Source organism: Medicago sativa, chromosome 2 (genome assembly GCF_051527215.1).
Source record: "Medicago sativa cultivar Bolivia chromosome 2, Bolivia_mono, whole genome shotgun sequence".
NCBI classification, from domain to species: Eukaryota; Viridiplantae; Streptophyta; class Magnoliopsida; order Fabales; family Fabaceae; genus Medicago; species Medicago sativa.
Window position 1 is genome coordinate 51,881,068 of NC_140750.1, and position 16,024 is coordinate 51,897,091.

The following is a 16,024-nucleotide window of genomic DNA, read 5'->3' on the forward strand; positions in this document are numbered from 1 at the left end:
TCAATTTTTTGAATTTTTCAAAAATTCGTAAAGAATAATATTGTGATTTTTTTTAAGTTCTTCAAGAACTTAAAAATATAACTTAGGTACGTAGAAATCAAACCTAACAAATAAGCTACATAGAGGTAATTGTAACAATTAGTAAAAATAGATGAATCATAAAAAATAAAAATAAAAAATTATTATTACCTCAAGTCCTTAGAGCTTTGTTCTGAATAATATCAATATTACTCTCAGTTGGTTAAAGCGTGCTGATAACGTGTTATGAAAATATAGATGATGAAGAGAAAGAGAGAAAAGCGAAAGAAAGAGTATTTCATATCAATCTAATTCTATTACAAATGCACCATATTTATAGGGAGATACAAGAATATGGAAATGGGTTAATGGATCAAATGTTTGGCTCAATGACTAATGGGCATCCACTATAATATATCGATAATAGGTAGTTGGTTTTTTCTTTTTATTTTTTATTTAATTAATTAAGATGGTGTGTGGAGGGAAAGTTTTAAGGGAATTTTTTTGGAGGGAACATCTTCATGACCCACTTAGAAGCATCTTCATGACCCACTGTTTCAGTTACATTTCAGTTACATTTGATTCTTCACCATCAACCAGCGGATTTGGTACAACCTCTGGCATATCCCAGTTTAAGACCTGAGCATTTAATTGAATGTTGACAGATCTTAAAGGTTTGGTTAGTAACCGAAGCATGAAACATATTGATAAAAAACCAGCAATGAGAAGAACTAAATACGAGACAGACACTCCATTCCCCACATTCCACCTCAAATCACCAGCCCAATCACTATTGCCAAATATCATTTCTACCAAAAAGATGATATTCAGGCCAAGCATCCCAAGGAATATGGTCAATGCCAAAAGCTCCATAGACTGGGAGATCTTGTGTGCACCCATTGCTGATCTAGACATGGCAACCCATAAAAGAGGAATCATTGACGACGGAAGCTGCAAAGCTACTAAAACCTGAGTGATTATAAGTAGCTGGTACGTACATCCCTTCAGCTCCTGAACTCCAGACACAATAAAGGGTGGGCAGGACAACAATCACTCTAATTGTCGCATAATGAAGCCAACCTGGTATGTCTAGTTTTAAGAAACCATTAACTACAACTTCTCCACCTAAACTCCAAGTTAATGTTGTAGTTTGATTGGCAAGAAACAGAAAGAGTGCAAAGCCAAACAGGGCTATTGGGCTGTGTAACACCTGCCACAAGAACTACATAATTGTATTTTCTCAGAATGCGAGAAAGAAAAAAAATTATATAAATCAATTATGTAGGTAAAGGATACATGTTCCATTTTCTTTCTTTATCTATATATATATTTTGTCATTAAAAAAAAAAGGATACCTGTTCCATTGGTGACAGCGCATCCTGAAAAGTAAGCAAAACAGGACCTGTACTGTAGAACTCATTTGCTGAGGTGGTCATCAGAATATTATTTACCAAATAAAGGCCACTGAAGACACATAAGATGGCCAAAAAATGGTTATGACACAATGCATCTTTAGAAATGTTTGCTGGTCCCTGATGCCACTGCAAAAAGAAAATGAAATATCATATTGACAAAACTCAAAGTTGCAACCAAAATGACAGAACATGATATGCAATTTTCCCCTCTAGGTGCATGACTGATGAAAAGTGTGAGAGAACTTATCTTATGAGAAAAATCCACATTGATCAAGATATTGGTGAATTTAATTATAATTATTTATAAGAAACCTACTGGGGACTTACACTAAATTCTGTATGCAAAAAAAACTATCTTTGAAGGGCCATAAGTTTGAGAATTTGTAAAACACATTTTTTCCCATTTAAAATGTACCATCACAATGTTCCAAGTTCATTTCCTATCTTCCTCTGGTAAGACATGATGAACATTCTCGTAGTAAGAGAATTGAAAGGCATGAATCTAAAAATCCTATTAAATATTTATTAAAGACCCTTCATAACTACTTGTATCGTATGGATTTCTAAAAAAATAAAATGAGAATTTTAAGCATTTTTTATTTTGGTCTTGACCATTCAATTCAAATATGCAAGTGCACAAATAATATTCAAATGTTATTAGACAAAACGAGGATTTAGTGATATAATTGTAGCGATACAAAATCAAAAGAACCAGTCACTGTACAACATTCTTGAAACAAGTACACAAAACCAAGTTAGAATAATAAGTGTGTTGCGAATTCGATGAGAAAACACACCAATAACAAACTTGATGTGTGGAGCAAGGAATAATCAAGCAATTAAAACAAAGTGTATGGAACAATTATAAACACAAGCGAAAAGTAGAAAACAGCGAGAGAGAAAAGAATAGAGAACACAAGAATTTGTTGACCCAGTTCGGTCCAAATTGACCTAGTCTGAGGGAGAGAGCAGCCCTCCGTTCCACTATATGATGAGTAACGTTACAAAAGAGAATTCAATGGGTTACAAGAATAAGTCTCCCGCCTAATTCTACCCAAATCCCAGCCTCTTCCTGTAACCAAGAGACAATCCTAATAGTGTTTCCCAAGGTGAATCAACCCTCAAACCCTAGTGTTTGTTCCAAAGAGACAAACTCTATACAAACCTTAGTTTTGTTGTTGCCTTTTTAAACCCTTGTTTCAGCCCCCTCTATCTCAAGGTTTACACTGATACAATGTCTATATTTATATTAAAAGAACAAATCTAGGCCCGAAAATACGTGTCTATTTTATTTTCTGCTGTCAAAATCGGCCACCGTGCTCACCAAATCGGCCACCGATTTTTGCAGAACCAACAGACAAAAAAACAGAGTCCAAAATCGGCCACCGTGCTCTGAAAATCGGCCACCGATTTTTTGCTACCAGAATTCCAATTTCTTCAATTTTGAGGCACTTTCACAACAATCTCCATCTTGACTCCAAATTAGTGATGATGCCAAACCATCAACTACCTTGCTACTCTTTCCCTTGCTTCCCACTACACCAAGTAGCTCCACAAGTTTACACTCTAACCTCTTCAGCCATCGGAATGTCTTTCGCCTTCTCGAAGATGCTTGTAGTCCAACTACGCTAGGAATTCCAGGTAGTTCTTCAAGACTATACCACAATCTCTTCAATACGAGACATCTCCCGCTTCCTTGAAGATCTACTTGTGCCCAATCACCTTTGGCTTTTAGAGTAATCCACAAGTATACCCCTCAACCCCTTCAGCCCTCGGAATGTCTTCCGCCTTCTTGAAGGTCCTTGCAGTCCAACTACACTAGGAATTTTAGGTAGTTCCACAAGCATTCACCATAACATCTTCAACTTCAGCATGCCAACGGGTGGAGGACACCAATTTTCGACAGGTTATGCAGCAGGGGCTGCTGCCCTTTCAATTTTGTTCGCACTGATAAATTCACCTGTGAATTCAGCAGCTGCCAAGGCTATCAGCATCGGATCAAATTGCTTTTTTTGAAAAACCACATGATTTCTACCCTGCCAAATTTTCCAAAGAGTGATGCCAAAAAACCGAGAAGCTAAATGGTCTTTTTTGGATAAGTTGTATAGGTAATTGCATCACATTGTATTACATCATAAGGAAGAAACTTAGGTGATATTTGTTTAATGGAGGCATTGTAGCCATAGTTCAGCCTCTCTATTATTGCCGCAAAAAGGAATGACCAAGAATATCAAAAACGGCATAAGGAATAAAGCTTAAGGATTTATTGTAACAATTAGACTTGGCCCTTTGTGAAATTTGGGAAAAGATTTATTTTGTATTAAATTAAATGTATTAATAACAAGATTCATAAATTGACAAAAAAGTAATTGTTTACCTCTTATAAATAGAACCAAACAAATAAAACGAGAAAGATTAATCATTAAAAAATATTAGCTTTTCTTATCTATGTAATGGATCATATTGCAATATATTAGTTTCTCCATTGTTTATGACCCGGGCGGTAGCACGGGTAAAAGTTCTAGTTGCTTAAGAGTCTTCTTTAACTCAAGTACCCTAGTTATCCTCTTGAAAAGCCGGTCAACTTTCACGTTCTTAATCCTTATTACATCAACAAGACAAATATTTATTTCCAAGACTTTGATCAAATTGTTTATTTTCAACTCTAATATGATTTCACATAATTCCAACAACGTTGAAAAATATTTCACACTTTTTTCTATGCAATCATTTGCAATATCTTCATATTTGTGAATAATTTTTTTAATGTTGCCTTGAATTCTTCCTTCACTTGATATCTATTGACAGTGTCATTGGGCTTGATTGGTGTTTCAGAATCAATTCAGACAACCAAGTTAGTTAGTTTGTGGCGGGAGATGGGGTTGGAAATCTAGACTTTGAAATAGAATTATTTTTAAATACCAGTTACAAATATCTGTCCCGTATTTTTAATATTTATCTTTGACAAATGAGCTAAAAAATTGTTTTTTCATATAATCAAGAACACGGTTCTTGATCTGTTCTTCCTTTTCTTGAGGATATTTCTTCTGATAATACCCTTTTATTTCCTCAATATGAAAACTTTGAGAACTTTTTTCTGAATCAGTTTTGGTTTCTTCAATTTTGATAGAGTGGCTAATATTATTAGCTATGGTTTTAATATCTTCATGACTCATATTTGTCCACCATTTGTAAAAGAAAGTTCTTTGAATAATGGGCATATTATGCTTATCTCTGGCAATAGTTAAATCCCATCTCCAAATCCATGGAATTTGAAATTTGCTAAAATAAAGACATGGACATTGTCCATAAAACATCTTACTAGATGTTACCTTTGCAATTAAAGGACTTTTATCACACCATTTAGTGTACAAATTTTGTAATTCTTCTAGAAGAATTTCCAAAGATGGCCCAAATTTTAACCACCAGTTGAAAAACCAAGTTGGAATGGGTTTTTCTACAATATCTGGATTAATAGAAAAGAACCATGAATGTTTATTCTTTGGGTTCTGGTAATAAAATGCATGTGTAAATGCATGAATATAATCCCAATAGTTGAAGTAAATATTTTTACTTTCATCAATCTTTATGGCCTTTTCATTATTCGGATTAAGACCCCAATCTTTAGGTGGCAATATCTTGTTGATATGGCATTTTGAGAAGCTAATGAAGCTTGCAGGATTTTTGTTATGATAATTATGAGTAATAGTTACTGATCCAGTAGCTAGTAAAAGAATTTCTAAATTAGGTCTAGCCTTACCATAAAGACCAGGGTATCCTCTAGATTCAAGATACCTTTCTTTAATTGACCAACTATCATTATTAGTCAAAGAAAGATCTTCGTTATCAATATGCATAACTTCTTCTGTGACCGGATTTGCAAAAAATTCAGAAATATTCTCTTGAGATGGTTCCTCAAGAGCTATTTGTTTGTAAGATATTATCTTACTTGAGGATGAAGAAGATGCTTCATTTTTCTTTTGAGGTAGTTGCCTTCCTCTATTATATGGAACCGTAGTCCAATCCCCTATTAGGGGAGCATTAGATTCCGAGTGAGGTAGTATATTACTACTCCCAAATTCACGACCGCGGCCATATTGACCACGACCTCCTCTGCCCCAATAAGGGGTTGTCATCCTCCCTTCAAAAATTCACGGGTCAAGTAATCAGCAAGTGAATTATTTTCACCTTTAATATATTGAATATCAAATTCAAAGGCAGATAATTGAGCTTGCCATCCTGCAAAGATTTGCTTTGCAACAAGGTTTTTAACATCCTTTTCAATGATAGATTTAGCAGAACTGCAATCAATTCTAAGTAAGAACTTTTGATTTAAAAGATCACTTTGAAATTTAGAAATGCATTTTATAATAGAGAGCATTTCTTTTTTAATCGTAGAATAATTAGCTTGAGTGGAATTCCACTTTCCAGAAGTAAAGCGAACTAAGACTTCTTTATTGGTTTCGGGTATAACCTGCTTTAAAATTCCTCCGTAACCTAAATTAGAAGCATCAGTTTCAACTATTTTGAAATATTTAGGGTTAGCCAAAGATAAACAATGTAAACATAAAACTGTTTTACTGTCCCCTTTGGACATTTTGAATGGCTTGTTATGCCTTTTGGGCTTAAAAATGCCCCCTCTGAATTTCAAAATACTATGAACGATATTTTCAACCCTTACTCTGATTTTATAATTGTTTATATTGATGATGTTTTAGTATTTTCTAAGACTATAGAACAACATTTTAAACATTTAATTTTTTTTAAAGATGTCATTAAACGCAGTGGGTTAGTTGTTTCAGCCCCAAAAATGAAGATTTTCCAAACTAGAATCAGATTTCTAGGTCATGAGATTGATAGAGGAACTATTGTTCCCATTCATAGGAGTATTGAATTTGCTTCAAAATTTCCCAACATTATTACTGACAAAACCCAATTACAAAGATTTTTGGGTAGTCTAAATTATATTTCAGATTACTATGAGAACTCATAATTAAGAGAGAAAAAATATATAAAAGTGAAATGAAAATTATATTGCTTATGAATGAATTGTTACATCAAGTTGTACATTTTAATGAGTAATTTCTGCCCTTTAAATTCAATGATATGGACGGTAAGGATTTGACATAAACGGATCTTAACTCTTATATTTTTTTTTATAGAGCATCCCGACTCTTATACTAATTATACTAATATATGAGAAACCCACAAAGAAAATTAATACATTCGAATTAAAAACATAAGCAAAATGTTTTGGAATGCAATGATGATGATACATGTGAATTGGGAAGTCTATTTATATACATTTTTAGAAGTACATGGAAATAAAAGCATTGCTAATTAAAATTAACTATAGAAGGAAAAATAACATTTGACTACTCCCAAATTCACGACCGCGGCCATATTGACCACGACCTCCTCTGCCCCAATAAGGGGTTGTCATCCTCCCTGCAAAAATTCACGGGTCAAGTAATCAGCAAGTGAATTATTTTCACCTTTAATATATTGAATATCAAATTCAAAGGCAGATAATTGAGCTTGCCATCCTGCAAAGATTTGCTTTGCAACAAGGTTTTTAACATCCTTTTCAATGATAGATTTAGCAGAACTGCAATCAATTCTAAGTAAGAACTTTTGATTTAAAAGATCACTTTGAAATTTAGAAATGCATTTTATAATAGAGAGCATTTCTTTTTTAATCGTAGAATAATTAGCTTGAGTGGAATTCCACTTTCCAGAAGTAAAGCGAACTAAGACTTCTTTATTGGTTTCGGGTATAACCTGCTTTAAAATTCCTCCGTAACCTAAATTAGAAGCATCAGTTTCAACTATTTTGAAATATTTAGGGTTAGCCAAAGATAAACAATGTAAACATAAAACTGTTTTACTGTCAAATGACTGGAAACCGGAAATTCCAATCAGATCAATAAGAGCCAATCGCGGCGGCGTGATCTGATCAAACTCAAACCACCGGCGTGATCTTCAGAATAACTCATGAAGACTATGTTGCGTAATCAAATGGAGGCAACAAATGACTGATTATCTCATGACTTATATTGAGAGACGATGTGTTCGATAACATAGATAATAAGTTGATTATTCAACGATTTCATAAGATGAAACGACGTAATGAAAATTGTAGAATATGTTTGTTATTTTGATTACAATTTATTTTTTATATACATATTATTTATATAATATAAATAACATTTTGCGATAAAAATTATGATTTTTTGCACCGAAAAAGATGTGTTTTGATTTCAAAAATTATATTTTGTTTTAAGATTCAACGTTGAAACAATAAATCATATTTTCATTCATCGCTTGAACCCCTGATCCAGGGTCCTAGCAACGCCACTGGTGACGTTGGCGGCAGAATGTGGTATTTCTTCTTTAATCCTTAATTTTGGATCCAAGTTGTTGTTCTGCTGAGAGGATGGAACATAGTACTAATAACTTTGAAGTCTTTATCATTTATATTTATTGTCAAAAAATAACAAAAACAGAAGATAATGAACAAATTTCAGGAAATATTCTCTTTTTTTCATAAGAGTTTAAATGGAAATATACAAGAAACAGAGTGTAATTGATGGTAAGTTTAAGCAACATGTATATGATATATATTTCTTAAACCACAAGAAACAGAGTGTAGTTGAGACCGAGTCTAAATGATTTAATTTAGTGTGAAACCTTCGTTTGATCACATATTCATATATCCTATCCAGAAAATTTCGGTGTGTACATTTTTTCTCGCAAATACCAAGAAAATTCATTCTCTGTTCATTAGGAATTTCATTGCATTCTTTCAATTTTTGTGTATTGATAAGAAGGGAAACACAGGATAATAAATAACTTCACCACGACCATGGTGGTAAATATGATCAAAATGAAGGGTGACAGTGAAGTTTCACACTAATTTAAATCAATTAGACTTAGGTCATGACATTCAAACCTCAACGTCTACACTATGTTTCGTGTGGTTTTGTGAAATTATCAAATGCATGTGCTTAAACTTACCATCAATTACATTGTACATTACTCGTAAAATTCACCATGCATGCATCACTAGCTTAGTATATATATAATCATACTAGTCTTCAAAGAAAGGCATTCCAAAAATAAACAAATATCTAGCACATTGTTTCAACCAAATATTTACATACCAAAATGAATTCAGGAAATAATGATAATTTGGGATATTCAGAAAAACCTTCAGATAAGAAGGATTCGAGAGATCCTACTAAGAAAAGTCCAATCTCAAACCAGAATAATATGGCCTACAAGAATGGTCCTCCTCCTGTGGCAAAAATATATATATATATATATATATATATATATATATATATATATATATATATATATATATATTTACATAACACCTCCATCTCAAAAACTAACTTCTCTTTTCCTCAGTCCCGAAAGTCTTTTGATAAATCTCTTACCATCCAACACACTATAGATGTTGTAAAACACAGGGTGTCCTTCACGGTCAACATCGTTCATATAATCAGCAGAAGCCAAAATCTTCAACCAAAACAGAATCAATCTTCATTTCCTTCCTCCATTTAAGTGTCTTTTTCAACATCTCAAATGTTTCATTCACCTTAAACTCTCTAGCTCACAAAAACTTCAACAAAATCACATCATATCCTTTGGCAAAACTGGCACGGTTTACCGATGTAGTAATAAAAGATATCGTTGAAGTTATGAATTCAATTAACTTTCAATAAGGATCAGAGAAGAGTTCAAGTTGAAAGATTTTGTATTTTGTTTTTAAAAAAATATGATAATAAAAAACGCATTATTGGTTCGTCATGGTGACAAATCCTTCACAAACCAAACCTTAAATCTAGAACTTTATGTTGGACCTATTTTTAAAGACAAGTTTCTCTTTGACCTATCACATCTCCTTTCGGTTTCAATGAGTGTGTTTCTCTAGCAACCACGCTTATTCTCATGGTTGATTGCTATTGAAATCCTTGAAGAATGAAATTTTATTGTCTCAAGGTTTGCTAGACTATTATCATGTTTCGCAATCCTCGTCTAATTTCACTTGTTCCAATATCAAAACTCATCGACACTTTTACAATGATAACAAAACGACAAACTAAAAACGAAAAATTCAAAAAGAGAAAGGAAAAGATTCTTTTCCGTTAAAATCTTGTCGGTGACTCATTCATCCACCAATAATTTAATTGATTGCAAATGGTGACGCATGCAATGACGCAGTGCTTAACTTAGCGTTTTAAGGAATCCCAAAATTCTTCCATTATTGGTTCATCTTCGGCTGAGATTCTCCTGCCAAATCTTCATCAAAATCTTTTGATCCAAGAGAAGAAGTGGACATTCCATCTTCAGTAGAGGCATTCCTGGTTGGAAATGAGCTAAAAAGTTGTTTTTTCATATAATCAAGAACACGGTTCTTGATCTGTTCTTCCTTTTCTTGAGGATATTTCTTCTGATAATACCCTTTTATTTCCTCAATATGAAAATTTTGAGAACTTTTTTCTGAATCAGTTTTGGTTTCTTCAATTTTGATAGAGTGGCTAATATTATTAGCTATGGTTTTAATATCTTCATGACTCATATTTGTCCACCATTTGTAAAAGAAAGTTCTTTGAATAATGGGCATATTATGCTTATCTCTGGCAATAGTTAAATCCCATCTCCAAATCCATGGAATTTGAAATTTGCTAAAATAAAGACATGGACATTGTCCATAAAACATCTTACTAGATGTTACCTTTGCAATTAAAGGACTTTTATCACACCATTTAGTGTACAAATTTTGTAATTCTTCTAGAAGAATTTCCAAAGATGGCCCAAATTTTAACCACCAGTTGAAAAACCAAGTTGGAATGGGTTTTTCTACAATATCTGGATTAATAGAAAAGAACCATGAATGTTTATTCTTTGGGTTCTGGTAATAAAATGCATGTGTAAATGCATGAATATAATCCCAATAGTTGAAGTAAATATTTTTACTTTCATCAATCTTTATGGCCTTTTCATTATTCGGATTAAGACCCCAATCTTTAGGTGGCAATATCTTGTTGATATGGCATTTTGAGAAGCTAATGAAGCTTGCAGGATTTTTGTTATGATAATTATGAGTAATAGTTACTGATCTAGTAGCTAGTAAAAGAATTTCTAAATTAGGTCTAGCCTTACCATAAAGACCAGGGTATCCTCTAGATTCAAGATACCTTTCTTTAATTGACCAACTATCATTATTAGTCAAAGAAAGATCTTCGTTATCAATATGCATAACTTCTTCTGTGACCGGATTTGCAAAAAATTCAGAAATATTCTCTTGAGATGGTTCCTCAAGAGCTATTTGTTTGTAAGATATTATCTTACTTGAGGATGAAGAAGATGCTTCATTTTTCTTTTGAGGTAGTTGCCTTCCTCTATTATATGGAACCGTAGTCCAATCCCCTATTAGGGGAGCATTAGATTCCGAGTGAGGTAGTATATTACTACTCCCAAATTCACGACCGCGGCCATATTGACCACGACCTCCTCTGCCCCAATAAGGGGTTGTCATCCTCCCTGCAAAAATTCACGGGTCAAGTAATCAGCAAGTGAATTATTTTCACCTTTAATATATTGAATATCAAATTCAAAGGCAGATAATTGAGCTTGCCATCCTGCAAAGATTTGCTTTGCAACAAGGTTTTTAACATCCTTTTCAATGATAGATTTAGCAGAACTGCAATCAATTCTAAGTAAGAACTTTTGATTTAAAAGATCACTTTGAAATTTAGAAATGCATTTTATAATAGAGAGCATTTCTTTTTTAATCGTAGAATAATTAGCTTGAGTGGAATTCCACTTTCCAGAAGTAAAGCGAACTAAGACTTCTTTATTGGTTTCGGGTATAACCTGCTTTAAAATTCCTCCGTAACCTAAATTAGAAGCATCAGTTTCAACTATTTTGAAATATTTAGGGTTAGCCAAAGATAAACAATGTAAACATAAAACTGTTTTACTGTCCCCTTTGGACATTTTGAATGGCTTGTTATGCCTTTTGGGCTTAAAAATGCCCCCTCTGAATTTCAAAATACTATGAACGATATTTTCAACCCTTACTCTGATTTTATAATTGTTTATATTGATGATGTTTTAGTATTTTCTAAGACTATAGAACAACATTTTAAGCATTTAATTTTTTTAAAGATGTCATTAAACGCAGTGGGTTAGTTGTTTCAGCCCCAAAAATGAAGATTTTCCAAACTAGAATCAGATTTCTAGGTCATGAGATTGATAGAGGAACTATTGTTCCCATTCATAGGAGTATTGAATTTGCTTCAAAATTTCCCAACATTATTACTGACAAAACCCAATTACAAAGATTTTTGGGTAGTCTAAATTATATTTCAGATTACTATGAGAACTCATAATTAAGAGAGAAAAAATATATAAAAGTGAAATGAAAATTATATTGCTTATGAATGAATTGTTACATCAAGTTGTACATTTTAATGAGTAATTTCTGCCCTTTAAATTCAATGATATGGACGGTAAGGATTTGACATAAACGGATCTTAACTCTTATATTTTTTTTTATAGAGCATCCCGACTCTTATACTAATTATACTAATATATGAGAAACCCACAAAGAAAATTAATACATTCGAATTAAAAACATAAGCAAAATGTTTTGGAATGCAATGATGATGATACATGTGAATTGGGAAGTCTATTTATATACATTTTTAGAAGTACATGGAAATAAAAGCATTGCTAATTAAAATTAACTATAGAAGGAAAAATAACATTTGATAGGAAACGTGTAATTGATTTGAGAATGGTTTATGTATCTCTAAGTCACACTTGCACCTTTTATAGTTTTTGTTACAAACCTCAACCATTCATCGATAGAATAGGTATGCCTAACTAAAGAAAATTCAAAAGGTACTAGATTTAAAACACAAGCAACATCTAGTTTTATTCATAAGAATTGTTGCTTACAGTATTATTACCAGATCCTTTTTTTTTTTTGAAGGAGTATTATTACAAGATCCTAATAACCATGTCAACAACACAGTTGACATGATAGCTTAGCTTGCAAGTACCTTAGGTTTAGCCTTAGTTAACATTTTATCTGTCGTATGCTATATCAGGTTTACTTAGTATGCAGCATCAGCTAACTATATAACCTCATTGTAACATCATTTTACTCATTCAGTAATACACATTTTACAATTCATAATATGGTATCAGAGACTGATTAATATGAAACATTTTTTTCCTAAATTTCTTGGTTTTTTTATGTCTCGTATATTGTGACACCCTATTTTTTTATGCATTATTTAGTGTGTTTTGCAGTATTTTACTCTGAATTAACTGATAATTAAATTCTTTTCTAGAAAGTGAATTTAGGAAAAATAATGTTATATATTAGAACTATAATATTATAACAGGCTATGTTAAAAATTTCGGCTTAAAATTCTACCGGATTTCGGACAGCGATTTTCTCGACTGTATAAATTTTATTACCGAAATAAATAAATAAATATATTTTTGAAACCAGAAAAATATATATGATAGGATTATATGATTAATTATATTATTTATGATTATTTTTTTAAAAAAAGTATTAGATAAGAATGTACACTATGCTGATAAGAATTAGCTTATCCAATGGCGTGGCATGCATGAATTTTACTGAATTAGCAACTTAAGCATATCTCTTACTGTGAATGAACTAAACACGTGTTGTTTCTTTGCACCACAAAAGATTTCACTTGTTTTGCTATAAATAGGCATCTTGTATTCTTTGTTAATCACAAGCTTGCACATACACAACAACATAATTAAAACTAGGTAACTCTTAGTTCTCTCTACTCTTTTTAACTACTTTGTTTAATATTCCAAAAATAAACTAGTTCTTTTATTCCTTTGTTTTGTTTGTATTATTTTAGTCCAAAATGTTTCTTCATGTAACTTAGCTAACCACTAGAAAATAGTTTGGTCTTTCAATAAATTTTTGTTGAAATTAATATTTTACCTATGCCATAGAGAACCAAAACTATAAATCTCACTAGATCTTCACAAATAAAATAAAATGAAATGAGTTATGTTTTAACTTAGCCATATTTTAGTGATAGAGCTGATTAAAAGGGAATAATCATTTTTTTATTAGTAACAAGAAATTATTTATTTAATTTAGGAGTTTAAACACTTGATTATATTAATTATGTAGATTTAATTAAGTTGTATCTATTGATATAGATAAATGAAATAATCTACCGTTGATGTTTTTGTTTATAAATTAGACACTAGAAACTATAAAAATAAAATAGTAGGTATTAGAAGTTATTTTTAAAAGTTTTGATAACTCATAATTATTTCTGGAAGATTGGGTTAAAACTAGTAAAAAAAATTGATTAAACTAGTTCATTATAGCTATTGGAAAAGTGTCTCTAGAATTTTTTCAATGTTAATGTTGTTACGTTCCAAATTTATGGTCAACTCTATAATTATTAAAATTACCTTAACTTTTAGCATTTAATAATTTTCGTGTTTATTTCAATGATAATTAGTTAAGAGATAATTATTTTGATGAGTAATTAGGTGTTGAAGAAGGTGATTACTCAAGTTTTGAAATGCTGAAAGGTAAGGGGATATACTTTAGAGAACGCCCAAGATATATATGTATATTATCACATGAGATTAAGAAAATTTGTGTATTTAATTGTAGTATTAATCTGTTTTAAATATATATTATTAATGAGCAAATTTGATTATTTATATTATTTATTGAAACGGACAGTAAGTAGAAAGAAGAAATTCTAGAAAACATTCTAAATATTATGCATACATATATATATGATAAGTAATCAGTTAAACGTGGTATTGTAAGTATATATAATATATTTTTCTTAATTTATTTATCTTATAACTAACTCACAGTTATTATTATTAATTTTATTTGAAGAAATTTCTCTTGAGGTACATTTATGACTTTTGACAATTAAATTGTTAAGTTGATTGTTGATGAAAACAGTTGTGTTGAAGATTTACAAAAATAATAATTTTTGTAAAGAGTAATACAGGTTGTTTCTTATAATACGATAACGTATATAAGACTGAGGATAGGTTCGGTTGGGTCGACTACAGACCTTCTGGGGATCACAGGCGTTTTGAACTCCTACCAATAGTTAGTGATAGCTTCTCTAACTGGAGGAAATCATAATACCCGACGCAGTGATACCTGACTGTGCAGGACTATCTATAATAAGGTGCAGCGATCGGGCCAGAATGGTTGGAGTAGAGATTATATATCTACTCGTTGCAAACAATCATGTTATGGCAGTTGAGACGGCCTTACACTCATAATAGAGGTCTCCATGGAGTAGGTTTAACCAAGATGCTACTAACAAGTCAAAACTATAACCTTTGTATTGATTATGATAAAGTGTTAAGTGATCTTTGTTTTGACTAACTTTGATGTGTGTGGTTGCCATAAATTTTTGTGTCCTCAATTGATTTATATTTTCTTGTGATTATTTAATTTCTATGTGGTTATTTAAATTTTTGTAGGATTTAATAGTGAAAGAAATTACATGTATAATTTTGTTATATATTTCTTTATTTGAAAAACATTATATGTAACTATAAAATATTATATATCATCATGTAATATTATTAAGCATTTAGTTAACCTTGTGTGCGAGTATTTCACCCTTACAATTTGCAGATGATGCCGGGAGAGTTACTGAATCACTCGGGAACCCGCAAGATTGAGTGTTTAGAGGAGATAGGTGATGGGGTTTGGGAGTTGGATAGGGCATCCCAAACTCTGACTTTCACAGGGTTGGTTAGGACAACCGAAGGAATAAGAGGTTTAGTGGTGTCATCTGTCATTCATCATGTTACCTTGGAGGTAGTGTTACCATTAGAGAGGATGATTAGTACATTAGGTCTTGATAGAGCTAGGGAGAATTCGACCTCTGAAAGGGCTAGAGGACCAAGGCCTCGTTTTCGTCGTACCGCTCGCATTAGTGTGCGTCCCCCCGTTGTTTATCATTTTGAGAATGATCCCGAGGAGGATGGAGCAGACATGACCGTGACTGATGTGGAGGTGAGTGGACGTGCTGGAGATGAAGTGGATCCCTCTGAAGACCTTGGTGTTGGTGGTGCTAATGAAGATCTCCCGAATGGTTGTTAGAAGATTTTGTTCTAATTATGTAGATATTAACTTTTAGTGGGTTAAAGTTGTGGAGCTAATTCTAGTACTTAGTAGACTAAATAACTCTACGCTCACGTGACCTCCTCTTATGTGGTAGTGGCTTCTAGGTGTCAAAGAGCATGACAGATGGTTATGTTTAATTAGGTTGACTTAAGTGAGAAGTATTAACTTGCAGGTGTTGTAAAATATCTAACTAACCCTGACAAGCCTGAGTATGTAAGCCTAAGGGCAAGATAATTAACGTCGTGTAGAATATATTGATGCATATTTTATATCCTTGTGTTTTATTTATTTTTATGTTTTACGATCAAGAGCTAAGACTTTTATTTAAAAAAAAAAAAATGCAAGAAAGATATTTATTTAAATTAAATTTTTAGTAACCAAATTAATTTAC

At 32.1% G+C, this 16,024-nt stretch overlaps 4 protein-coding genes across 5 annotated transcripts in view; 1 reads left to right on the top strand and 3 right to left on the bottom strand.

Annotated features, from left to right (window-relative positions):
- LOC146948746 (ethylene-insensitive protein 2.1-like) overlaps nucleotides 1–16,024 on the bottom strand; it is a 43,042-nt gene that overhangs the window by 11,631 nt on the left and 15,387 nt on the right. The window contains exons 2-3 of the mRNA XM_085744964.1: nucleotides 1,374–1,559; nucleotides 988–1,228 (exon numbers count right to left, since the gene is read on the bottom strand). Of these exons, the coding sequence (XP_085601090.1) occupies nucleotides 988–1,228; nucleotides 1,374–1,559 (427 nt within the window). The remainder of the gene's footprint in view (nucleotides 1–987; nucleotides 1,229–1,373; nucleotides 1,560–16,024) is intronic.
- LOC146948748 (uncharacterized) lies at nucleotides 4,382–8,936 on the bottom strand. Its single transcript, XM_085747691.1, has 4 exons — nucleotides 8,876–8,936; nucleotides 6,803–6,881; nucleotides 5,622–5,734; nucleotides 4,382–5,574 (listed from the first exon to the last, which is right to left on the bottom strand). Exons 1-4 carry the CDS (start codon nucleotides 8,934–8,936, stop codon nucleotides 4,382–4,384), a joined length of 1,446 nt encoding a protein of 481 aa, XP_085603817.1.
- On the bottom strand, nucleotides 9,703–11,511 carry LOC146948749 (uncharacterized). The gene has a single exon (XM_085747692.1). It carries the CDS (start codon nucleotides 10,978–10,980, stop codon nucleotides 9,703–9,705), a length of 1,278 nt encoding a protein of 425 aa, XP_085603818.1. The 5' UTR covers nucleotides 10,981–11,511.
- Nucleotides 12,974–15,904, top strand: LOC146948750 (uncharacterized). 2 transcript variants are annotated; one of them, XM_085744947.1, is made up of 3 exons: nucleotides 12,974–13,262; nucleotides 14,013–14,054; nucleotides 15,139–15,904. In XM_085744947.1, exon 3 carries the CDS (start codon nucleotides 15,139–15,141, stop codon nucleotides 15,607–15,609), a length of 471 nt encoding a protein of 156 aa, XP_085601073.1. In that variant the 5' UTR covers nucleotides 12,974–13,262; nucleotides 14,013–14,054; the 3' UTR covers nucleotides 15,610–15,904. The 2 variants fall into 2 exon arrangements, with proteins under 2 accessions (XP_085601073.1, XP_085601072.1); XM_085744946.1 differs by lacking the exon at nucleotides 14,013–14,054.